The 23,924-nt window shown below is 52.9% G+C and overlaps 5 protein-coding genes across 5 annotated transcripts; 1 reads left to right on the forward strand and 4 right to left on the reverse strand.

Annotated features, from left to right (window-relative positions):
* Window positions 1–1,641: 1,641 nt before the first annotated feature.
* Window positions 1,642–5,685, reverse strand: TGME49_260380 (hypothetical protein; the record flags this gene model as incomplete). The annotated part of the gene is made up of 2 exons (XM_002365170.2): window positions 1,642–4,175; window positions 4,713–5,685. 2 exons carry the CDS (start codon window positions 5,683–5,685, stop codon window positions 1,822–1,824), a joined length of 3,327 nt encoding a protein of 1,108 aa, XP_002365211.1. The 3' UTR covers window positions 1,642–1,821.
* Window positions 5,686–7,570: 1,885 nt separating this feature from the next.
* On the reverse strand, window positions 7,571–7,968 carry TGME49_260375 (hypothetical protein; the record flags this gene model as incomplete). The annotated part of the gene is made up of 3 exons (XM_018781230.1): window positions 7,571–7,603; window positions 7,662–7,754; window positions 7,819–7,968. 3 exons carry the CDS (start codon window positions 7,966–7,968, stop codon window positions 7,571–7,573), a joined length of 276 nt encoding a protein of 91 aa, XP_018637065.1.
* Window positions 7,969–8,458: 490 nt separating this feature from the next.
* Window positions 8,459–10,068, reverse strand: TGME49_260370 (AtPH1 family protein). Its single transcript, XM_002365169.1, has 2 exons — window positions 9,407–10,068; window positions 8,459–9,127 (listed from the first exon to the last, which is right to left on the reverse strand). The coding sequence occupies exons 1-2, from the start codon at window positions 9,587–9,589 to the stop codon at window positions 8,918–8,920; spliced, it is 393 nt and encodes a 130-aa protein (XP_002365210.1). The 5' UTR covers window positions 9,590–10,068; the 3' UTR covers window positions 8,459–8,917.
* Window positions 10,069–11,804: 1,736 nt separating this feature from the next.
* Window positions 11,805–19,604, reverse strand: TGME49_260360 (GTP-binding protein; the record flags this gene model as incomplete). Its single annotated transcript, XM_002365168.2, has 9 exons — window positions 11,805–12,035; window positions 12,548–12,702; window positions 13,140–13,242; window positions 13,697–14,029; window positions 14,554–14,680; window positions 15,503–15,712; window positions 16,069–16,154; window positions 17,217–17,388; window positions 17,851–19,604. 9 exons carry the CDS (start codon window positions 19,602–19,604, stop codon window positions 11,805–11,807), a joined length of 3,171 nt encoding a protein of 1,056 aa, XP_002365209.2.
* A 1,365-nt stretch (window positions 19,605–20,969) lies between these two features.
* Window positions 20,970–23,707, forward strand: TGME49_260340 (DNL zinc finger protein; the record flags this gene model as incomplete). The annotated part of the gene is made up of 4 exons (XM_002365166.1): window positions 20,970–21,476; window positions 21,968–22,019; window positions 22,718–22,819; window positions 23,580–23,707. 4 exons carry the CDS (start codon window positions 20,970–20,972, stop codon window positions 23,705–23,707), a joined length of 789 nt encoding a protein of 262 aa, XP_002365207.1.
* Window positions 23,708–23,924: the final 217 nt, after the last annotated feature.

The raw sequence follows: 23,924 nt of genomic DNA on the forward strand, positions 1-23,924 counted from the left end.
AACATACTTTTGTGCTTCGTTCACTCTTCTTGCGGCACGTTGACAACAGTAAGCCACGCTGGATCTCTTACAAGCTGAAAAAGGAATCGAAACAAAGTGGGAACATTCAGTGTCAGTGCCTTGGAAAAACTCATCCTCAACGACTTCATTCACTGTACACACTGGCGTTCCCAGCCGTAAATTCGGATTTGCAAGTTGGGGTAACGTCAGATTCTATGAGTACAACAGAGGCTCAAAGGAGCCTCTCTGAACGGCTCGGAATCAAGAACACGGATGCAAGAAAAGGGTCGTGCGCGAAAGTGTCTTGTCTTTGTCGTCGTTTTGCAGTAAATCCAGTGGCAGAATAGATGAGGGTTGGACTGGAGTAAACCTTGATCATGACTCAGGACAGGAAGGTAGGGGGTTGTCAGCAGGCAGTGGTCTGAATCCAATCCACCGACACTGTCTCTGGATTCTACATGCATTCAGGGATGTGGACGTAAATGTTGGTTCAAGTAGCACTGAATTGCAAGCTGAGTCTTCGCGTGGCTTGTCCACCATGCGAGAACTGTGCTGGCGCTCGTGTTGTCAGCTACAAAAGTGAAATGCACATTCTTTGCAGTAGTGCCGAGGTTTCATGCTAGTAGAGCAACAATTCATCCGCTGGGTACGAGGGTGCAAAGTTCAGCTGTAAGGCACAGAAAGAGTCAAGGTGTCTGCAAGAGGGTTACGGAGTCGCGAATTTCTTATACCAGCGCTGTGTTCCACAGTTCAAACTTGAACTTTGGCAACGACTTCACCGGAACCAAGTTCTCCCGTGCCTTTCTTGATCTGAGTCGATGACTCACCGGCCGAAACTTTGGTGTCAGTTGGTCGGATGGTCGTTCTTTTCTTGGTAAGCCAGTGCACAGTGAATGAAGTTGTTGGGGAAGAGTTTCTTCGAGGCACAGACACTGAATTCCCCCACTGTGTTTCGATTTTTTTTTCAGTGTGTGAAAGATCCAGAGTGGCCTACGGTTGCTAAAGGGTGAGCGAAACACAGATGCGTGTCCTTTAAACGTCCGTGTGGAGATAACCCCCTCTGTCTGCAACAAGACCAAAGTCCGTTTCTGCCAGGGGCCGTTTTGAACGCTGTGACATGCCCGTCAATGCACAGAAGAGCAGAGGCATTTTCGCCCACCGTTTCTGCCTCCGCAAAAAGGCGTACAAACAGAGCGACACAGGCGCTACTACCGGCCGATCCGTCGAGAAATACTCGCAGACAACCTTACGTTCAAAAACGAAAGCGAAACCTGACGTGTTCTTTTGCTACGTTTTGCTACCACCACACTCGCAGAAAAGTCAACAACGCACAGCGTGGCCCGGCGTTCGCACAAAACACATCTTTCCGAAACGCTTAACGAACAGTTGCTCGATACCCACGTCGAGATCAACAGTCCGTATACTCCCCCCCCCCCCTACGACCCCCGTTCGGTCCAACATCTGCCTGTTCCGGGTCTTGCTGCAAGAGTGGCGATCTCAAACATACAAGGCAGAACCCAGCAAGGTACGTGTTGAACGGCTCTTTAACAAACTCCAGATTAACACTTCTTTCGCTCTATTCCACGTGCAACGTTCTCTTTCTTTACAGTCGCGTTGATTTTGGGCTGGTATCACATTCACCACGAGTTCCCCCCACCGAGCGCGAAGTGCTGTCTGTACAGCCGAACCCGGTGGCTGCCACCTGACTCCCGCACGGACGCAAACAGTTCTCAGACCCCCTCCGCACTTTAACCCTTCTGAAAGTGTGGGAAGTCGCCTCAACGGTTTTCCTCGGCCATTTTCCGCCTTCTTCTCCGTAGGTCAGCCGCGCTCGGAGTCCATTCCAGCTTCTAGCGCCTTCTCTTGGTTTCTCCGGTTCAGGCATTCTGTCAGTTCCTTCATCAGGTTTTTGACGCGGACGTCGCCGCCGACATGCATATCGAGAGGGACCTGGTCGCGGAGAAGCGACACTTCCCACAAACCCGCGTCGCTGCCTGGGCGCTGCCAGAACGCTTCTCCCGCTTGCATTCCCCAAAAGACGCCTGCACCGACGGGTCGGTCGTCGCTGACGATGACTTCGTACTCGCCTTCTCCGGCTGTCCTTACACTCGCGCTTTCTGCGAGACACGTCGTCGAACAGGTCCACTTCAACCCCGCACGCCGCAGTCTGTCGCTGAAGGTGTTCGCTTCGTCCGGATCTCCCGAGGCGTACAGACCCGGGACTAGAGGCCGGATCAGGAGAAAGCACTCGCACCAGCCGGCGCGCGGATTTCGCTGCAGCTCCAGTTTCAGTCGTTCGAAATGCAGAGAGCGCTGGATCGCGGCGTCCAGGCTGGATTCCGCGGCTGTCGCTCCAATCGTTTTCCTACCGTTCTTCTTCCCGGAGAGAAACCGACTGGTGCTTCGCCGAACTCGTCCAAAGCCGACGCCCGACCCCGTCGACGCCCCGCGCGTCGCCTTCGGTTTCTGCCCCGGCGAGGTGCTGCTCTTGATCGGCGACACAGAGTTTATATTGGCCAGCTCGGCCGCCACGTTCGCGCTCACCAGCAGCCGAATCCACATGCCCTCCGGATTGCGTTCGACCTCCAGTACGCTTCCGCGATCGTGTTCAAGTTGAGACAAGCCCGTGAATATTCTTGCTCGTTCTTCGCTTCTCTGCGGCGTCAAGGCAGCCCCAGCGTTCCCGTCTGTCTCGCCAACGTCCCCGTTCTTGCCTCCGGACTGTTGCCTCTCATCGCGGCTGCCGTCTTCTTCGGGAAGCCCTGGAAACGCGACCGACTTCTGCCGCCGCATCCCCTTCTCTTTCGACGTGAGCGTGCTCGGTGCCTGCTGTGTGCCTGGACTTCCGTTTTGCATACCCGCGATGGCCGCCTCGCGGTTCCCCGAGCCAGTCGTCCGCGTGGGCCGGTGGAACTTCCCGTCGTTCCCGGCCCTCCCATTCACGATCGTGTCCAGCTCCTCCATGCATGCAAAGAGCTTCCTTCGCCTGTCCTTCGCAGCCAGCATGAGCCCCAGTTGCAGCACCAGCTGTCTGCCCAGCTCGCGTTTCTGCGACCCCGTCGCTTCGTCGACCCTGCCCGGCATCGCGTACTCTGATGGCAAGTAGTGAATCAAACCCCCCGCAAGAAACGCCTGCTCCACCATTTTGCTCGCGAGGGAATCCGCGGATTCTCGCCTCTGTTGCTCCCGATATTCTGCCTCGCGCGTCGCGGACTTCGCCGGAGCGTTCGACTCCCTGGCCTTGATCGAGTTCAGAAGGGTCGGACGCAAGCCATCGTTCTCAGGCTTCTTCTCCTCACGGTCCTTCCCGGGGTCAGTGTCGACCTCTACCAGCGAGGCTCTCTCCACCAGCATGGCCTGTTGCCGCGAAGCGCATGCATGCACCATGTTGTCGTCGAAGGACCGTCTCCAGTGTCTCCGCTGCGCCCGTCGCGCCGCCACCGTTGCCGCGAGGGCTCCCTTCGACGGCTGGCGCCTCAAGTTCGGAAGCGTCGTGGCTCTTGAGAGTCTCGCTGCCCCGACCGCCGCCACCGCAGGTCTTTCCGTGGCCCTCCGCATCGCGGAGAAGAAGGATGTGCCGATCCACCGCTTCTTCGTTTGTGGGCACTTCTCGACCTTGGAGCTCAGGTCTCCCGAATCACCCACGTCCGGTACACAACTCGCAACCTTCGTGTCTGCTTGAGGCGGCGTCGGCGCCTTCCTGCCTCGCAGAATCGCCTGGGTCGACGCAGGAGGCACCGCAGTTGTTCCGGGTGTATATGTAGGTTCCTCCGTTTTCGCGAGAGTCAGGCGCCGCATCACGGCCTTGAAAGCTTGAGCAGCAGAGAGCTCACGCTTCCCGGGCCATTTTGAAGTAAACCGGGAGGTTTTGGGAGGCGTGTCCACGTTCTTCTTCTCGCATGCGCGCTTCAAGCACTCACCCGCGTGATGCAGCACATGCCTTTTGAACAGGCCGAAGATCGTTCGCTGCAAAATCCACTCGCCCAGCAGTCCCGCCAGCCGACGGTCCAACGTGTGCAGCAGAGAGGAATGCGCGGCGTGGTGCAGCGAGGCCGAGTCAAACGTGTAACAGTTTTTGATGCGAAACATCAGCAGTTGACGCATAGACAAGAGCTGCATGTCCGTCTCGACGGTCGACACATCAATCGGTAACAGTTGACGAAGAGACATTTCACCTGGACGGAAAGAAGACAAAAAGTAGGAACCCAAATGCAGCGAGAAGACAGACACGTCGAGACCCGTATCACGACACAGACGCCTCGAATTCACGATCAGTAAGAGGTGGAAGACCCTAAATCCCAAGCAAAAACCTCAGGAAGGCCTAAACCCTAAGCTGACACCTTGACACCGTAAAGCCTGAGCAGACACCTCGAAACTGTAAACCGTTGAAGCTAGAAAACCCTAAACCCTAAATGGCAACGTGGAAGGTGAGTTTAGGGTTTTGTGGAGTGACGGGTCGAGTTTACACATAATCTGAGATCGCATGCAATCGATGTCACGCGGGAGCGAAGACAGACGCTGCCTTACACTTAAGATCGCAAACGCGGGAAGATACTCCAGCTTCAACCCAGGACACTCGGCCCCTTAACCGGAACTGTTTTGGAGTACGAGGCTTCTGTACCCTCCCAGTGAAGCCATTGAAGAAATCTCCAGCACCATGTCATGCCCTCTTTTTACAGGCATTTCCTGCGAGAATAGAATTGACACCTTACCCACTATCAATTTGCGCACTGTCTGTCGGTTCTTGACGCGCTCAGGGAGCTCCTCGAGTTCCTCGACTTCTCTTTTCGCATCAAGAGAGGCGCCGCACTCGCTCCACTGTTCCGCAGTCATGGCGGCGCGCATGCAGAGAGCGAGGCTGCCGATCCCGTCGATGAGAAGGACAGCCATCAGGCCTTTTTTCATGATGACGGTCTCATTGATCCCAACAAGTCTGCACAACGGCACTGGCCGGGCGAAGTGAGCCGTGGGCCGCGTGATGAGCTTCGGGAATCCGGTTCGCTCGCCATCCTTTTTGACAAAAAGGGTCACTGTCTCAGGAACCAGGCGCCCCTCAGCGTCCAGTCTGTGCCCTGCAGGCAGGGGCAGGTGTGGCGGAAACGCGCCAGAGATTTGTGCGGCAGCCAAAGGCGTCTCCACCGTTTTGCATTGGACCGGGGGCGGCGTCCATTTCTTCCTCGGACGCAAAGCCGCTGGAAGTGGCTCCGCCACTAACACCGTTGATGCGCTGCCGGTCGCTACAGTCACGCTGTTACTCTTGATGCAGCGCGTCGCCAGAGTCGAGGCGACAGAAGGGAACCCATTTCCACCAGAGGTTGCCGGCAAGGAGCTGAATCGCGCACGCAAATGCGCAATCCCTGACTGCGCGGAGGAAGGCGTCAAGCCGCCAGCACCGACGGAGTCATGAATGGTGGAGGCGCCACAGGACGCCACGCCTGACTCCGCGTGGTTGTCGGAAGTCGGCTCGGAGTACTTCCGCAGAGAACCTGCGGCCGAAGAAGGGCTAGACGCGGTCCCCTTGCCGTCAGCCTCTCGGGAAAGAGAGCCAGGAGAGGAGTCGATCGACGTGGATCTTGCGGGCGTTTGTGCCTCGCCCGGGCTACCTGTCACGATTTCCCCAGGAGAAACACTTTTCGTCGACGCCCCTGAAAGCGCAGACGCCCGGATGGAAGAAAATGCAAGCATCTCTCACGCTGGGCCTCGGATGGATGGGGAGAGATAGAGAATAAAGGAAAAAAAGAGTTGATGGACACTCGGTCAAGGAGGGAAACCACGGTAAGAAGAGGAACCCTGGTCAAATACTCTCCGAAAAGGGGACAATGAAAAACCTTAGAGGCACTCAAAAACGCTGCAAACGCCCCGAACAAATATCTGGTTCGCTCAAATCACTGCGCACGCACACTGCAGGGAAGCATACTGCTGGGTGGAGCACCGGGATGTCCGTCCGCGTGTGCACCAGACAGGACTGCCAAATTTAAACGGTGTCCAAAACAAACGGTGGGGAAAAATCCCAACCCTATTACTCAGAGAACAGGATAACCGCGGAAAAAAGGCTGAGTCCACGCGGTGACTTCGCCGCGGTAAGACCTGAGGAAAACACGCGGGTAGTGCCTGGTGTCCCGCGTCGTTTCCACGGAGAAGACGAAAAGAGTCGGGAACAAGCACGAATTCAGTGACCTGCCTCACCAGAACACTCCACGCAACGAGCTGATGAAGATTTATCGGGCTCGGGCGGAGTTGAAATCTTCTGGCTGAGAGAACATTTTTGCGGACGAGGCAGAGGGCCCCAGCACAACGTGAATTCGGAGAAGGCGCTTCCTCACATCATCAAACTGTCGAAACTGTTGAAATACACCCAACGCTTCAGACGAAATAAAACAAGTGGTTCGCAGGTGCCTTGAATGGATGGATGCGTGGCACGCGGTCGAGTGGCCAACACACGATGCACTGGCGCACAAGGAATAGACGGCAATAAAAAGTCAAAAGGGAATGAGACAGACGACGGACTGCTGCAAGTGCAATCGACGAGCAAAGGGCGCCACAAAGACATGCTTTGGGCTGCAGACAGGCATGCGTCCAAACTGTGACAAAATTGAGCACTACAACAAGGAAGACACAGCAGCCCGCCGGTCCGTCCGCAGACACTGGCGAAAGAGCATGCAAACGGGCAACGTCTTCCCTCAATCCACATTCAAACTCGAAAGAAAAAGCGTAATTTCTGAGTGATCTGCTTAGAATGGGAAAAACGGGCCTGGGATAGGAACAAGACCACCGGACAACTCTGCTTCATTCTTGCTCTTGCTCCCTAATGGGCCACTGCCCCGCAGCACCAAGTCCGTCGTGCATGCCGTCTCTGATGTGCGGACTTCTGCCACACGCACCAGCGGCAGACAGCTGAGTGGCCAGATTGAAGAATCAACAATAAGCAAGGAGTGACGTGCTTACATTAACAGCGACGGCTTGCCGTATCATACAGGCATTTGGTCTGTAGAGAAAGCAGTTGTACTTCCCTGGAAGCGTGTGCATGTGGTTAAAGTGTCGAGGAAAGATATTCAGCACTTCCGTGCTAGCACACGTACATGTACAGCAAAGGAGGCAAACGTCACCTCAATGAAAGCATACGGAATGAACGCACACCGGTTGTAATCCTGTGACCGTTACTTTAAAATACCCATCAAGGCTTCCCAGTCCACCTGGAGAGGAAGGATGTAGAATGTCACGAAAGGAAATATCCACTTCGTATTTGAATCTCAACTGGGTGTTCTTGATTCAGTGACGATCTTGATTTGGACAGGGCGCCGCCTATTAAGTACTACTTTGATAGTTATTGCTTCACGAAAAACGCAGCGCCCGGCTCTTACAGCAGACACAGAAGTTTTGAAGGGGCGTGGAATGTTCGCCTCAACTACCACAACGCGCCGGAAGAGTCCGGACAAACAACTCAGGCTCTGGGCCTTTTCTTACTCCTCAAGTGTGAACATTCCCTCTGTGAGCCCGTCAAAGGAGCCACGACTTCTCTTGCCGCAGCTGAGATGGAAGGTGTTCCTGCATTGTGCCAAACAGGCTCTGGTCACGGTGGATGACCTACAATCGTCGATCTTTGCTGCACCTAAGGAACCGTATCGGAATTCACGTCATTCGTATCATGACCAAGTTCAAACCTGCAGTCGAGTCGTTCTGATGTCGAAAAGAAGTCGCTCGTTTCGGAGCAAAGACCAATGCAAGACCTCGTTGAACATATCCATTTCGAGGTGCTCAAGGTGAAGGAAGTTGTTTCGCATTACAGAGTCAGAATGCACTACACGCCAGAGACCTTACATCGAGCGCTTCCAGGTCGTTAATTGCGTTACGGAGTCTCGCCTCTAGCCGTTCTGGTCTTAGAGAGCTGGCCACCTTCGCACATGAGTCGCTTCCGGGTGTTTCTTGCTTCATTGACACGTCGTGAGGAAACTGGCCATTGGAAGTCATCCTCGCTTGCAGCACGAGCTTGTTTTGCGACTGAGACAGCCACCGTGTGGTCCCTCTCGAAATCCTCCTACGCTTTTACTCAGCCCAATAATTTCTGTACGTTTCCTACGGTATCGAGTGCACAGGTTTCGGGAAAGATCTAGTTCTCGAACGTTCGGGAGTCTGTCGCCACAAACGGAACAGTCGAAGCCGCAGTCAGAGCCACGGAACACAGGGAAAAAAAGCATCAACTATGTTCAGCACTGAGTGGTCATGACGGGCAAATTCGCACCGGGTGGCCTCATGGTTCGGCTGTACATACAGCTGTTGCAGTCACCTATTCATATGTCAGCTGAACTGTGACAGGGAAAGTCGTTAAATGCACACGACGTAGGACACGTGCACAAACCGCGGATGACTCTGTGAGACTTCTGCCATGATGACACACTGAGAGTGGGACTCTGTGGAGATTTTGAAGAGAGTCTACCGTGACGATGTTTCAATTTTGCTCTTCGCCTGCGCGACCCAGTCAAAGAGTGCCGAAATAACCTCTACCATTCAAGAACGCAGCAGATGCAGGAGACGAGATTGGGCGTTCCAAGGTGATCTTGCGTGTGGGACACCAACACAACGATGGAGCAGTGCCTGGCAGCAACATCTAGGTACCAGACTGGAGCTGGACAAAAGTAGAAAAGACGAAAAAGGGTCCGGACTCAGTAGGAATTCGCTGATCGTTCAACCAGCGTGGTCGTTCACTTTAATAAAACCAGCGGTGCATGCAGATCACGCCCTCCGATCGTGCTTCTGACTCAGCATGTCTGCTGGGAACGTAACACGCCATGCGCCTTCATCTGGGATAGAGATTCTCTAATTTCTGGCTTTGTCAGCACATGGGGGAGTCGACCGACGAAGCAGTGCACCTTAGACGGGGAAGGCATTTAGCGTTGCCAGCCCACGGTCCCTGAATCTCTTAGTCACTGTCCTGGCCGTAAGAGTCATTAACCATGACTGACGGGCGCACCATCTGCCTTCCGATGTGACCAATCCACGATTCCTTTTCTTGGTTGTTGTCAGCTATCAGGAAAAACACACGATTAGGAGTATCGACCCGGAATGCGTTCTCTTTCTGGATGTCCTCGTCAGCGCTCTTGACAGTGCTGCAGTCCCTTAGAAAGAGGATCTGCACAGACCACAACACAAGATAGATACACCGGCAACCTCGAGACAGCAAGAGAAATCGTCGCTGCGAGGCTACGTAGCTCAGAAAAAAAAATGCTCCGCACATCAGACACTGCGCGTGGAAGTGCACTCACCTTTCTCGGCAGTGCAGTTACAACAGCTAGCTTTGCGGTGTAGTTCGTTCTGACAGCCACAAATTTCGAGATACGTGAGCTACCGGAAAGCAGCGGCCGGCATGCAACCCCCACGGAGATCCTCTCGCCAACAGTCTTGTCCGTACCTCAGTTGGCTTGGAATGGTAGATGTCCGACGTTTTGAAGCTGCACAAGCAGTAGGGAGTCAAAACGAACCAGCGTCGTCTCCAGTCCTTCAGAAACTTTGACTGCTTGCATAGCCACCCTTCCTTCACGACATCACCCCGGCTGATGGTGATGTCCAAGCTTGGCGACTGGAAGGCGTTCATGGTCGTGGACAAGCCTGTGCCCCGTTTGCGCTTTGATAGGGACTTTCCTTTCTAAGCCCCAGGGAGGCGTTAGAACCTGCCAGTAAGTCAGAGGCAGACGATCCTCCGCGGGCAAGAAGATTTCAAGCCGGTCACTCTCAAGACATCCGAGATGCCTGACGAATTCAACGCGTCATGAATTTTTTGAGTAGCAGGGCTCCTAACGTCCGCAGTCCTTGCACGTTTTTGGTTCCAGATTACACGGTTACGGCCAAAACAAACCACTAAGTCAATAGGAAGAGTCCTACTTCCAAGCTGACCAGATGGAACAAAGGTTCTCCGCGAGCGTTTACAGGACCCTCCGATGAAGATCCTTCGGCAGTCGAAAACTGTAGCTAACCGAGTGCCAGCTGAAGACCACACACACAACTGAAACAGTCCAGCAGGTAAGTTGCGATGTGAAAAGCATTCGTCAAACCAGCTCTAAATGTGAATAGTATGTTCGAGGTTCTCTGAGTTTCGGGACAGTTTTGCATGCATTCTGGGCTGCTCACTCGGTTGGCCAGACACAACAAGAAACGGTGAGCTGGCCAGCGTTCGTCGTCGACACCATCAACAGAAGCAGACACGAGTCTCCATTTTCGATTCCTGAAAAGCGAGATTTATGGAGTTGTTGCATCACAGTGACACAAGTCCGCACTACATTCCACGCTGCGTTTACGCTTTTTTTTCCCGCAGTGCCGCCAGCATTCGGATGTGACGGATCGCCGTGTGCAGAAACTCGACATCGCGTACAGTGAGAGGCAGGAGGGCAAGAAGAGGTAAGGGGAACTTGATTCACATCTCTTATAAAGTAGAACACAGCTCCGTTCACCGTGTAATTAAAAACGAGGAGTAAGCACCAGTAACACATTTTATGTTGTAGAAGCAACATCATGGCAGACCAGGTCCAGTCGCAGGATGTTGACACGGAGGCGGCAGCATCCCGCGTTAGCCTGTCGCTGTATGAGCGCTCCAACAGGAGCTACAGGTTAGCATGATACATCATCGATACGTGTTGAGAGTATAATGTCCAGCAGATCCCTTCGATATCTACGGATCACCCTTTATGTTGTGTAGTCGTTTCTGCATGATACAGAAATTGATAACCCTTGTATGATGCACTTAAAATATCTACTCCTTTCGAAGCGCATGTGCCATCTGGGTAACAAATTTGGACAGTCCGGGAGAAATCATGCCGATGATTTGAGAAGCGTGGTAAGATATGGCGCTGCGCTCTGTAACTCCAGTGGGCAACCACGAGCATCGGAATGTCACCGAGGATGGATCCAGAGACGGGAAGCAGCTTTGACAACACGTAGCGTCACCGCGGACACAAGGAGTACACATTTGCTTTGGACACACGCGTCATGGTAGTGAAGACTTAGAGCTCATCGATCAGTAGACACACAAAACGAAGGAAAAAATGTCACGGCTAGCGTGTTCGCCGCCCGCACCAGTCGCCTCTGCACGGACGCGCCACATCTACAAAGAGCGACACACGTGGCCACACAACACAATGCTTGACCACAAAAAAGTGAAAGCATCTGCGTGGTGCTGCCACCACATTCGACTCCGTGTATGTGGTCCGCTTTCCAAACTCCAACGGTCTAGCTTGCGGACTACAGGTATGCCTCTCTATCGTAGTGTGGGCCGTATCCGGCGCAGTGTGGTTCTCAGTGCCATAAAGAGTGTTTGACAAGTAAGCCATTGTACTCGGCTGCGTGATTCCATGGTCGAACAAAGCAACAGCCCCGTTAGTTTCACGCCAGCGCGAGAGAAGGAAAAGCGGAGCAACTGCCGTGGTTAAGGCAGTGAATACACGGCCACCCGACAAAAGTGGAGAAGTTCAATTTCGGAGCATAGCAGGCTCCTACTTGATTCCGATTTGTGATTCCTGCTGCGACTGTTGGAACGTCGAGAGTTCTACTGCTGTTCGCTAAGTCTTCGTGAGACAGTTCATGGTCGCCAAGATTCGCTGAGGGTTTTTAAACACAGAATTCCCTTTTTGCTGTTGGGTATTTCAAATTTGCTTCCCTTGTGTTTGATAGTCTTATGAAAATTGAGAGTTACTGCAAGTTAAGTTGTGGAAGTGTGTGTCGAAAGATCCGACCTTCACACTGGCGCCGCCCTTCCTTCCCCCTCGCCCGCTTCTGTCCCCGCTTTTCAGCTCCACGAATTTCATCGCCAGCCAGGATCAAACGTTTTCTGAATCTGTATAGTCGCACCATTCGTCTTCAAGGCGTGGAGCACTCGTTTCGCCTGTCAGGGGGTTCGACTCTTTCACTGGAATGTTCTCATGACAGTGAGAAAAGCCATGCGAACCGACAATCTTCATTGTCAGGGGTGGAGGCGGGTGCAACGAGGCGCCGACATTTGCCGGGAGGTTGACGGGGGGAAGGGGGAAGTAATCGAGTCTTCGCAGAGCCTGAGAAGAAAGCAGGAAACCGGCGAAACCACCAGCTGTTCCGGGACGGTTCATGATGTCGAAATCCTTTCTAATGCTACTCCGTACAGAATGCTTCGGTCTATGGATTCGGCAACATTCTGCAGAAACACGGTAACGTCAACACCTGTGTGATGCAGAGACGTCTCTGGTTTCAGCTGTACATGACAGGTTAGCGTCTTCAGCATCACTCATTCGTCCCCGCTGATAATCCTGTCTTCTTTATTTTGGCAAAGGTCGTCATGGAAATCTGGTATCGTTCTTTTGGCACATGGTCGTGGAGTTCTATGTCCCATTCCTTGATATCTGGAAGAACACTCTGTGCCTCGGCAGGGCCTCGAGAGCCCCCCGTCCTGCTTTCTCATCTACAGCGGTTATGAATGCCAGCATGAGGACCGAATGAGACGTCTACCGAGCCCACATGTGCTCAGTACACACTGTGTTGACCAATAGACACAAGACGACCTTTTTTTTTGCTTATTCCGAACACTCACCTTGTCTTCTTCAGCCCGATTCGGAAGTAAAAACTCCTCCCACGATTTTTCCATCTGAACGCGGCGCTCTTTGACTAGCCAATCCTCGGGACCCAACAGCTGGCGAATAGTGCTCACAGCTTCTTGCAAGCCCAAGCCGAATCGCGCTGAAACGCCTGACAATTTTAAGTGTAAGGGAAAGAAGCAAAAGCATGAGTTCACCTGAAACAGCGAACCTAACACGAGAGACACCACGCAAGCGAGACGTCGTTGCTTGCAGTAACAGCATCACATAGCCCTTTGGCATCATTCTGGACGAGAGCGTTTGGATGCGAACACGATAGCAGAGAGAAGCATCTGAGGAAGAAGACAAATACCAGAGCCACCATACAAGACAGACATTTTTGCTCCCCGAAACCGCCTCACGTCGCACTTGATATGCACCTGTCGCAAGAGAACGCTTTCTGGGAAACATGAGCTTGTCCTGTATTTTCAGAGCCTGACACCTGTCGGTTCCTCGATATCTGGGAGACGAAGACTCGTTCTGTCTCTGATGCGTGCTTGTGCATTTGCTTGCTGTTCATCTCCAGTAAGTTCAGTCAAGAGCACTGACCTACGATAGGAATCTCTGGAAACTGATTTCGCATTCGGTAGTAAAGGGAGTCCAGGTGGTACAAAGATCCCCGATGCAAGGCGTCGCACTTTGTGGCGATGACCTGCGGAGCCGAAAATCAGAGACACGAACGAAGACATAAAGACGCAATTCTGACGCCTTCGACACATTCCGGGACCTGTGAAGAGAATCCAAATGACAAGAGAGGTTACGCCCTCTTGGCTGCGTCACGTCTGGTCCTCCCTAGCATTCGTCGGTCGCCTCACAGGCGATTGCTTCAGAGAGCGTCCGCCTCGCGTTTCGACACACTTCATCCACCACCGTTACGGGATACGTACTGCCCTTCTTCACTGTCAGCGTCCGCTTGGTCTCCTGTGCATACATACCACGCCTCTTTAATAGGTTTTCGTTCTCGTTTTTCTGCTCTCTGACATCCTTCTTGAGGGCACCCTTCTTCAAATGCGTTAGACACCTGACAGTCAGTCCCGCAGCCCCCCTCTCGTGCATTCGGCCTGAACTCCTTTCGTTGTTCGCGAGCTCTTGAACTGTCTCCTTACCAGTTCCTTCTTTCCCTCGTTATCTTTGCGGTGCTTCATGACCTCCTCTCGCAGATAGAGAAAGTCTTCAAATGGATCACCTTGTCCGGTGACGCCCCCGCATGCAGGGCCTTCGCTGTCGCCCAGGGCATCGCGCCTGCCTTCTGCCGCAAAGTACCTCGACGTTCCTTCCGCGCCAGTGAGGGGATGATCTTCTGTCAGAAGCAGTCTCTCTTCTGTCACCGTTGTGTTCTGTCCCGGATGAAGCAAGGCTCCTCGCGCGACGTCGAGCACGTACACCAAAAGTCGAGAGCGATAGAGGTGACGAAGAATGCGCATGCCTCGGCTTTTGTCCTACGCCAAAGGACAGACACACACACACACTGCAGTGGTCCACAATCTGCGCTCACCTACTCTGGAAACAAACGCCTACGACAATCGAACATCTTCCAGAGGATAGGGACTGACGTCGCCTTTCCTCACCATAAACATCCGTGAGTATGCGGAGAGACACATATACACATACACATTTGTATACGTGAAAAGACTCACATACACACAAAAATAAACACAAGTTCTCATACACAAACGCCCACAGCTAGATATTTATATGCACACACATCCAGAGAACGGATCAGGCAAACAAACGAAAGTGACAGGCTTTGAAGGTGCACCCTCGCTTGTTGGCGACGCACTCGCCGTCGATGAGTCAGCGCTCTGCGGCATCCGGTCCGCCTGCGTGGTGTGAAACTCGGAGACATGCGTACAAGTAAAACTGAAAGAGCGTATTCTGCATGCAACACACGCCTTGCAAGACGCTCTTTCGGAAACCTCCAAGTCAACAGAAAGGAAACAACAGTGTCGCAACTCGCTCTCACTTGGTGCGCTCCTGGACAGACAGCTGGGAGATCCATCAACTTGAACTCGACCCCGTCGACGTAACGCAACGTGCCAATGTGAGGCCGCCGCGTCTGCATGCTCTCCGATCCAATTTTCGATTGGTATCTTGAAAAAGAAAAACAACGAACGTCGCAGGAGTGTAGAGACAAACAGGAGACAGAACGAAGAGGGAGAACGACACACAAAAAAAAACACAGAGGCAAAGACACACACAAAGAGAGAAACAGAATACAGAGTCTCAGAGAGGCACAGAGACAAGGAGGCCGGGAAACAGACTGTCCCAAGGAGACAGAATCCCCGGCGCAGCAACCGCAGCGCGTACGTTCAAAGAGGCAGAGATAACGCCAATGATGAGAATTTGCATGCGTTTTTAAAACTGCATGCACAGTGCGTTCAACATTTCTCCCGGAGAAAGACGTCTCCCGAAACGCCCAGTGGATAGCGATAGCGTAGATGTTTGGGAAAGGAGCACAGGTGTTGCGTCTCCTACAGACATTTCATACTCCAGCATCCCGGCTGAAAAACGACTGCTCAAAATCGCGTTGAATCATGGAAGCAGCATATAGGGCGCCCTCCCACAGACCGTTGGCCTTCCTTGCTTATTTCCAGTGCTGTCTCGTTTCGAGTGTCGCAGTCGCTTCTCGTCCACGCTCAAATCCCAGGCTGGTTGTTTCTATGATGACTCCGAGGGAGAGCAGAAACTCTCAAACGCGTCTGGAGCAACAGCCAAACAGTTCTTGCGAACTCATGGCAATAGACACGCATGCAGTGCCTTCGTGTCACGCTCTCTTCTCTTTTCTTGTTTCCCCTTCGTCGTGTTCGCCTTTGATGTCAACCTCCAGTTGCACCCTCGCTTTCTCTCTCTGGGTTTCTCTGCGCGTCTTTGTTTTTTCTGTACCTTCTTTGGAATGTCGCTGCTTTGCTCACCTCGTGACCGCGGCAGCGAAGGAGGTTTTCCCGCTGTTGGGTGCCCCAACCAGGGCGACGTCGTTCAGGAGTCTCAGCTCGAGTTCAAGAAAAGTTCTTTCGCCAGGCTCTGGTAGCCGTCCATCTTTCTTCTTGAAGCTGCTGGGCGCGAGGCCCCCGCGCCCCCCCGCCGCAACTGCCAGGCTCTGTTTGTTGAACAGAAATTGGAACCTGAGGCCACAAACCATCGACGAGAGACAGAAAACTCGAAACCTCAAACTGAAGACTGAAAACCTTACACCGTAGCCAGGAGACCTCAGTTATAAACCACAAACTGGAATCCGTTTTACCTAAACCGTCGACACCAAAGCCTAAGCCTTCAACCGTAAACGAAACCTTAAATGAACCGCAAAGCATGAGCCATCAGACTCTCCCGCGAAAACGACCCTACACTGCAAATTTCAAGACTCTAAACCGTCGGCGCGCCGTTTTGCTCGACGCCATGGATGCTGAAGAACGAGAACGGTGGTGTCACTTCAGAGAGAAGCGCAAAACGAAACAGCAAACTGCAAGCGGTAGTGGCTTACCAAAAGAGACTCTGCTTGTAGCGTCGTCCCTCGGGACTGAGGCGACCCGTCGCAACGCGTTTCCTCACGATAGTGCCCAATGGCACCTGATACGAAAAGGAGAATGAAGAAACAAAGGACAGAACAAGAGGCAGATTTGGCAGAGATCACGTCTGAACGGAGACAAGCTCCGTCACTTGAGATCGAGAAGGCGAAGACGATCGAAGAGGAAGAAGACGACGGAACCTAGCCTTGAGAACACCAGAAAGGAGTCATGTAGCAGGAAGTGGACGAAGCCTGAACGTCGTCCGTTCTGCTCGCAGCTCGATAAACACGGAGACTCCAATGAACGACAGCGAACGTGAACCAATACACACAAGCTCCACGCATGCAGAGATGCGGGAGCCTTTGAAAGAAAAGAAGACAGACAAACACATATTAGGGTACTTCTTGCAAGAAGTGATGCACACACACAAATATATATACATATACATATACATATATATACATATACATATATGTATATATATGTATATATATGTGTGCGTATATGTATATGCCTTATATGTGAGTGATAGAAAGGACAGGTAAGTATTTGTATGCATGCGTGATGTGAGGTCCGGCGATACGAATACCATATATGTCTCCACATAGATGTACGTATACGGTGAGATTGAGTGAGATGAAAGGCAGAGCTGTGGGGGGAATCGTTACCAGACACGTGGAAATCCTTTCTGTTGAAAAAACACAAAGTTGGCATTTGAGATTCCAATTCTCGATCGTGTAACGTTTTGCAAACACACCAGCAACATATCCTCTCGCGTCTGCTACCATGGCCTTCAGCAGCCGACCGGATATCGAGGATCAGTGAGGTGTCTCCAACTGTCTCCTTAAACCCCGCGTGCTCTTCGATTCTTTTCAGAATCCTACGATTGTCATGAACAGATGTCTGGACATAGGAACAGAGGCGAAGCGAGTACACCCTTCAAGAGGCGTCAGACGGTTGGATTCCCTGCAAGATCCGATATTCGAGACTGTACAACAACTACAGTCGAATAGAAAGAGAACTTATAGTTCCTGCGATACCGAATACGCCTTCACGTACGGGGCACAACCCAGTCCATTGCGTCCCCGCATTTACTGGACGCATGCTCGCGCTTCCCGCTTACTTTGACAATTCTATCTTTTGCATGCAAGCCGCGGCTCGTGCCTTCTGCGTCGCCGCCGTCGTCCGCCTGCAGTTTCTGCTCAACTTGCAGCAGATCCCCGCACCGCTGGTCGGCCTCCAAAATCACATTTCCACCGTGTCCACCGTACCCTGGACCTCGAAAGTTGCGACTTCTGCAAAGACGGGGAAGCGCGCGAGAGAAGGTCAAACGTTTTTCTTGTGACAGAGAGGGAGGCGCAAGACAAACGGGAAGAGAGGAAGCGAGAGCGCGCCGCACACAGAGACTAAGACAGAGAGGGTCGAGAGCGCGAGACGGAAGAGAAAGAAAGAGAGGAGCAGACAGAGACCGACACACAGAAAAGAAGCAAGAGATAACAAAGAGTTCTGAAACTCCGCCATAAGAAGGGGAATAACTCTGTTCTGAGTGAGAGCTGTTTGGTAACTCCTTGACTTCTCGTCACTGCTGGCGCATCTCGTTGTTGCGAGTTTCGCTGCTCTGTCCGACCGATTTCTTGACCGGTGCGTCTGCTGTCTCCGCGTCCCTATCGCAGGACACAATGGCCGTCGTTGCTCTTTGTTCGGTGCGCATTTTTAGGGATTGGTTTTGTTTGCTTCTTCTTCCTCTCAGCTCTCACCGAACTGCATTCTTCTTCGGCTTGCCTCCATTGCCGGCCTTGGCCTCGCACCACAAGAAATCCACGAAAGGCTTCTCGTAGCGAGGAAAGTTCTCGACGTCCTCTTCCGTCAAGCTCTTCATCACATCCCATCGCAGCTTCTCGGTCGTCGTTGAGGCGACTCTCGCGCTCGCTGTGCCTCCCGAATAAAGCACCGAGGAAGAAGAGAGAGAAGGAGAAGAAGAGCGAGAAGGAGAAGAAGAGAGAGAAGGAGAAGAAGAGAGAGAAGTCTCGGGACAATCCGAAGATGGAGACCGCGAAACGAGCGAAGCATACGATGAGGCGGAGGAAGAGGTGGAAGCAGCATCGAAAGACGTCAACGGCCTGTTGGAAGCATGAGACGAGTCAGAAAAGGGAACGAAGCTGTTGACAGACTTGTGACCCTCTAAACGATTCTGGAGCCAGAGTCGACGTCGCGTCTGTCTCCCCCGACGCCCGAAGAAGCTGTTCTGCCCCGTGGACGGAACTTGGTCTCTGTTGTCCTCCTGGTTGTTTTCTCCTTCCTGGGAGTTGTTTCTTTCTCGCTGCTCTTCATCTTCTCCTCGCTCTTCTTCCTCGCGTTCGCTCTTTGCAAGCGCTGTCTGATGATTTGCCCTCTCCTCCTGTCTTCTCTCAGAACCGACGCTTTCTGGAGTCTCTTCGTCTTGGCGGCACCCTTGTTTTTGTGTTCTTTCCAGGTCACACATGATCCGCGCGAGACGCGAGGAAACTGAAAGGCATCGACGACGAAACGAAGGAAGCGCGGAAGAACCGCAAGGAGGCGAATCCGAGCCGAGAGACGACAGAGGCAACCAACACAACGGTGAACGCAGAGACAGCCGAGCGTCCGCAGCGTTGGAGCAGGGAGTTGCAGAAAACGCACAAGGGGAGGAAGAGAGAGAGGAGAAACACCGGGAAGTGGAGGGAAAGCAAGCAGCTCCAGAAGACGCAAGAGAAGCAGGGAGAGACGGAGAGAGAGGCGGTAGCGGAGAAAGATCAAGTTGAAAGCGCAGAGACGATGCGAGCGCCTCTGCAAACCGACCTGAAGAGGCGAAGTCGGACGGTATGTTTTCGGGGAGACGAGGAGAAAGGGAGGAAGCCAGACGCCTGCAACCACACCCAGAGGACCGACAGAGAGTCCTTGAAGATGCGATGCGACCTTGAATAGAGTGCTTTACGCGAGAAGAAGAAAATGCAGATTTGCGACCTCGGCAACACACGGAAGACGCGGAGGACGATGGAGACAAAGCACGAGCTTTATGGGGGAGGGACGGCAGAGACGAAGGGCAGGAGGAACGAGAAGCAACGCACTCTGGCTCTTGCCAAGCGCCACAGGCAGCAGAGACACCCTCAACGTCCCCAGTTTTCCAGCGGCAGCCGCAAGAGTCAAATGCTTGCTCAAAACCTTGTCCGGGCGTTGCCGGAGCTGACGAGCGAACGGCCGTTGTTCGGACTATTGTGTGTGTTCCTTTGTTTCTCAGAAAAAGCGAAAAAGCGGAATTCTCTGACGGCACATGCGCGTCGCTGTGCTCGCCGGCAGGCTCGGTCGACTCGGAACGTCGAGAGCCGCGAGAAGAACGCGGAGACGGTCGGTGGAGAGGTGAAAAAGAGCTGGAAAGAAAGAGAGAAGGGGAGGGCCAACAGGGAGAAACAGGAACGTATGAGAAAGGCCGTTTCTTTGATGCCGGCAAAAGGCCGTAAAAACAGAGTCTTTCGCAGCTCCAGCACCGCGCCATTCTGCTAGCGGCTTGTCACTGCTTTTTGGGGTGTATGTACATCTCGTAAGCGAGTACACCAGACATCTGGTCTGCCACCCCGATGGAGCCGGACATTGACAATTCGAGTTCCTTTGAACCTCTCCTGGACTCTCATCCCCTCTCGACAGAGGGAGGCAGCTGGGGGCAGAAGCAGAAAAGAAGAAACAGAGAGAGGAGAGCGAAGAAGAAGAGACTTTCTCGAGAACGGAACGAGAGCAGAAGAACGGAGCCATGAAGTCGGTGTTTTGAGGAGCAGGACAGCGAGGAAACGCAGCGCGTTCTTCGCCACAGACCCCGTCGCAGCCTCAGGCTTTCCAGCGTCGACGGTCAGAGAAGAGAAAACGGCTCTGTGAAGAACGAAATGGACGAGAAACTCGAAGAGAAGGCGAGAGACACTATGAGACAGAGACAGAGCAACGGACATGCAAGGGTGCCGAAGTTTCGGCGCCGCGCCGACGCGCATGCAGTTTTGCAAGGCGCGAGAAAGTGCGAGGTCGAGAGAAGAAAAAGAACGTGTCAAGAAAAGGAAGAGAATTCTTCTGCGGACTTGCAAGAGGAATGGCTTTCTCCTGGAGAAATGTAAATGCCAAGGAACCCAGGCGAAATCCGGAAGAAGAGTTGAGTTGGAAGCACTCCACGAAGCATCGACTTCTCTCATCATCGCTGCCGTCGCGATGCTCCAGGGGAGATGTGACTGACGGCAAATAAAGAACCTCCACGAAAACGGGTTTTCTCCTCTTTGCTCCTTGACTCTCCTCATTCTTTCCTACATTTCTCTCTTCGTCTCCACTCGGTCGGTCTTTCTCTCTGCTGCCATCTTCGTTTGCAGTGCCTCGCTACCGATTCCTCCTTTTCCCTCCTCAAACCGCATGCAGCAGAGAGACTGCTCGAGGTGTATGTACACTCAAACTCGCCGCTGCGCGCCCCGGATCTGCCCAGCGGCGTGCCTGTTTCCTGGCGACCTTTCCTCCCGCTTTCTGTCGCTTTCTGTCGCTTTCTCGCGCGTCACTGCGTCTGCTTCGTCTCCGGTCTCGATGTGACGCGCTGCGTTTGAAGGATCAAGAAAAGGAAACTCCGCAAGGACAGAAAGGAAGAGCCTACTCGCGAAGGAGAGAAAAACGAGAGAGGAGAGAAACGAGAAAGGAGAGAGAGAGACGAGGTGCACGGAGTCAGGGAAAGACGAAGGAAAAGGAGGAGTCGCGTTTCCGACAGAAATCCATGCAGTGCTGAAGAAGTAAAGCGTAAGTTCAAGGTGGAGCCTTCGTCACGGGGAATCCTCTGTCGAACTTCAAATCGATCCAGGGTGTTCTCTGAAAAGATGACTTCTCCTTCAATCAACTGAAAATGGCCGCAGTACAACTCCTACCTTCTTCACTCAGGCGGATCGGTCTTACCGTCCTGTCGCCTTCCTCCTGTGCTACGTCTCTCGCACATGTCTCTCGCCTCTCCTCTCTCTGTCGTTCTTCTTTTTCTCTGTGCTCTTCACCCTTCTCTCAAGTTTCCTCTTCCAGTCAGTGCCCACCGTTTGCTTTTTCTCGTGGGTACATCTCTTCTTCCTCTTCCTCTTCTTCCTCTTCTTCTTCTTCCTCTTCTTCTTCCTCTTCTTCCTCTGCTTCTTCCTCTTCTTCTTCCTCTTCTTCTGTCTCTTCTTCGTCCTCTTCTTCTTCTGTCTGTCCTTCTTCTCTTTCGGCTTCTTCCTCTGCTCCTGAGGTGAAGATTGACTTGAGCCGAGTGCCTGGGACCGGAGCGAGGAAGGGCAGTCCAGAGGAAGACCTGCCTGCTGCGGACGTCTACGTCCTCCTCTTCACCTGCAAACCGTGTGGAAGGCGCTCTGTGAAAAAGTTCTCCAAAGTAAGCCTCGCGCCTTGATTTCGTTCTTCAGTTCCTCGCAGCATATGCTTCTGCCTTCGCTGCTGTCGCTGCTGTAGGAACCAGTCTTGCCTTCCCTCCGACCTTCCTTCTTCTGCTTCGCTCTCCTCGTCTCTGCTCTTCTTCTGCGTACGCGTCTGTTCTCGCTTTGGTTCGTCTAGCCAAAGGCAAAGAGCGGCTTCTCACAGGTTCCGGATTTCCTCACGGAGGAACAACCGTGCATCCGCGAGTCGGCGGCCATCCACTGTCAGTGCCCAGCGCCAGTTGCGCGGCGGTGACTCGACGCGCTATCGTCCTTCTTATGGCTTCCGTAATCCTTCTTCCTGCGCGCCTCCCTTCCTGCCATCCATCTGTTCGCTTCGCTCTGCGCCTGCCCCCGAGACTCCGTTTTCCTGTTGATCCAAAAAATGCACGCAACTTCTTAAAGTTTGGTTCATCTCCGAGGCAACGTCGTTCGCTTCTTTCTCCTGCAGCGGGCCTACCATCACGGCGTCGTCATCATCAAATGTCCTCACTGCGAGTCGCGTAAGAAATCAACAAACAAGAAAAACGCCTAGCGCGTGAACGAAAGCCCCCTATATATATACATATACATATATATAGATATAGATAAGTATATATATATATATATGCATAGTTATATATATATATATATATAATGTTATATATATATATATATATTGTGAATTGACGGGTGTATATAGGTGTATGTTTGCGCACATATCCACCAAGAGGGCGGACGACGTTCGTTGGTGCGTCGTGTAGCAAGGCGCAGTGTCCGCCCCTGCACTGATGCGTACTTCACGCTAAAAAACAAATTGCTTCGAATTCAGTACGTACATCTGACACGCATAGATCGACGTCTATATCTTTCTCCACGGATACGCACTGTATGTGTATATATACATATGTACATATCAACACACATGCATACATAGAGATACTCAGATACATATATATATATATATATATATATATATATATGTTAATGCAGGCGTGAGGCTGTGCAAAGGGTATAGGAAGCTTTGCCTGCATTGCAGGAGAGAAATCGTCGGAAACAGAATATGTGAGGAGCTGACGTCAATCGATCGAAGAAGGAAACGCATTATTTCAACTTTCTGCGAGGCACTCTCGGCTGGGGGGAGGGCGCGTAGTCCCGGCCAGCGGCGTTAAAACGCGTTGTGCATGCGCTGTGGAAGAAAGGTTTTTGCATGTGGATGCAGTGCATTTGATCGCCGACAACCTCGGTTGGTTTGGCGCAGGACCAGAGACACTGGAAGACATTCTGAAAGCAAAGGGAGAAAAGCAATTGAAAGCGCTTTCAGGTGAGGATCGACTGTTCAGCTTTCGTCGCATTCGCCTCCTCGCGACAACGACGATGGGTTTCACCTTCTCTGCTCGAGAGGGCAGTTTACGTTTTTGTAGGGGAGCTGCTGCAACGCGTATCTCCTTTGCGTTTCCCTCCGAATGTCTAGCTGCCGCAGAACTCCTTTTTCTTCTCTCCATGTCACCTCTCTCTCCGGCAGGACTATATCCTCGTTTTTGCGTTTGCGCGTGATAAACCACAGTCACTGGAGGTCGTTGTTTTTTCTCTTCTCCGTCAAAGAAGTTTGTCGAGGAACGAGAGTGTCGCCGTGTAAATGGCATGGCTTGCAGGGGCATCCCAAGGGTATAGTAGCGACTTCGTCGAGTCGAAGCGCAGCGACGCACGACGTGAGAGGGAGGCCTCTCTCTCCCCTCGCTTTCCACGGAGCATCTGTTCGCCACTTTGTACAACCTGCGCAGTCGCGGTTCGAAATGCTCTGTTGGGTTCCCTTTTTTTTCCTCGCGCTCGCGCTGCCGTTGTCATTTCGCGGCGGCACACGCTGTTTCGCTGTGAACCGTCGCGACCGATCTCGAAAGTCGCGCTGAGTCTTCGCTTTGTCGTTCGTGTACGCATGCCATGCGTGTCAAGAGCCTTCTCTCTACCTAGCTCGATACGCTTTTGAATGCTTTGTTCCGACAGCGAAGGCCTGACGCTGCAGGCATTGCGGGGTGCAGAACGCAGACCATTTCTTCACCGATTCTCTGTTCTGTGGTGTGCAGCGGAAGATCTGTTGGACCTCTCGGAGCTGCGGGCCTCTGGGGAGACAGGCTCTGCGCCTCCTCGCGCCGTCGAGGCAGACACCAACCGTGCATGCAGAGACGAGACCGACGCGAAGTCAAATGTGTGAACGAGGAGACACGCAGCAGACTGAGGGTCTCCAGAAGGCGAACGAGGGCAGGCGACAAGCGCACAGCGGCGGACAGAAGAGAGAGAAAGCAGCCTCGGGGAGACGCGCATTTCCAGGAGAAGGCGGAATGGCAACGAGGTGAATCGAGTGGAGATGAAAGCGGGTGGAACGTCGGTGGAACGTCGTGAAGCGACACGGCTCAAGTGGTGTCTGCTGT

Source organism: Toxoplasma gondii, chromosome VIIb (genome assembly GCF_000006565.2).
Source record: "Toxoplasma gondii ME49 chromosome VIIb, whole genome shotgun sequence".
Lineage (NCBI taxonomy): Eukaryota > Apicomplexa > Conoidasida > Eucoccidiorida > Sarcocystidae > Toxoplasma > Toxoplasma gondii.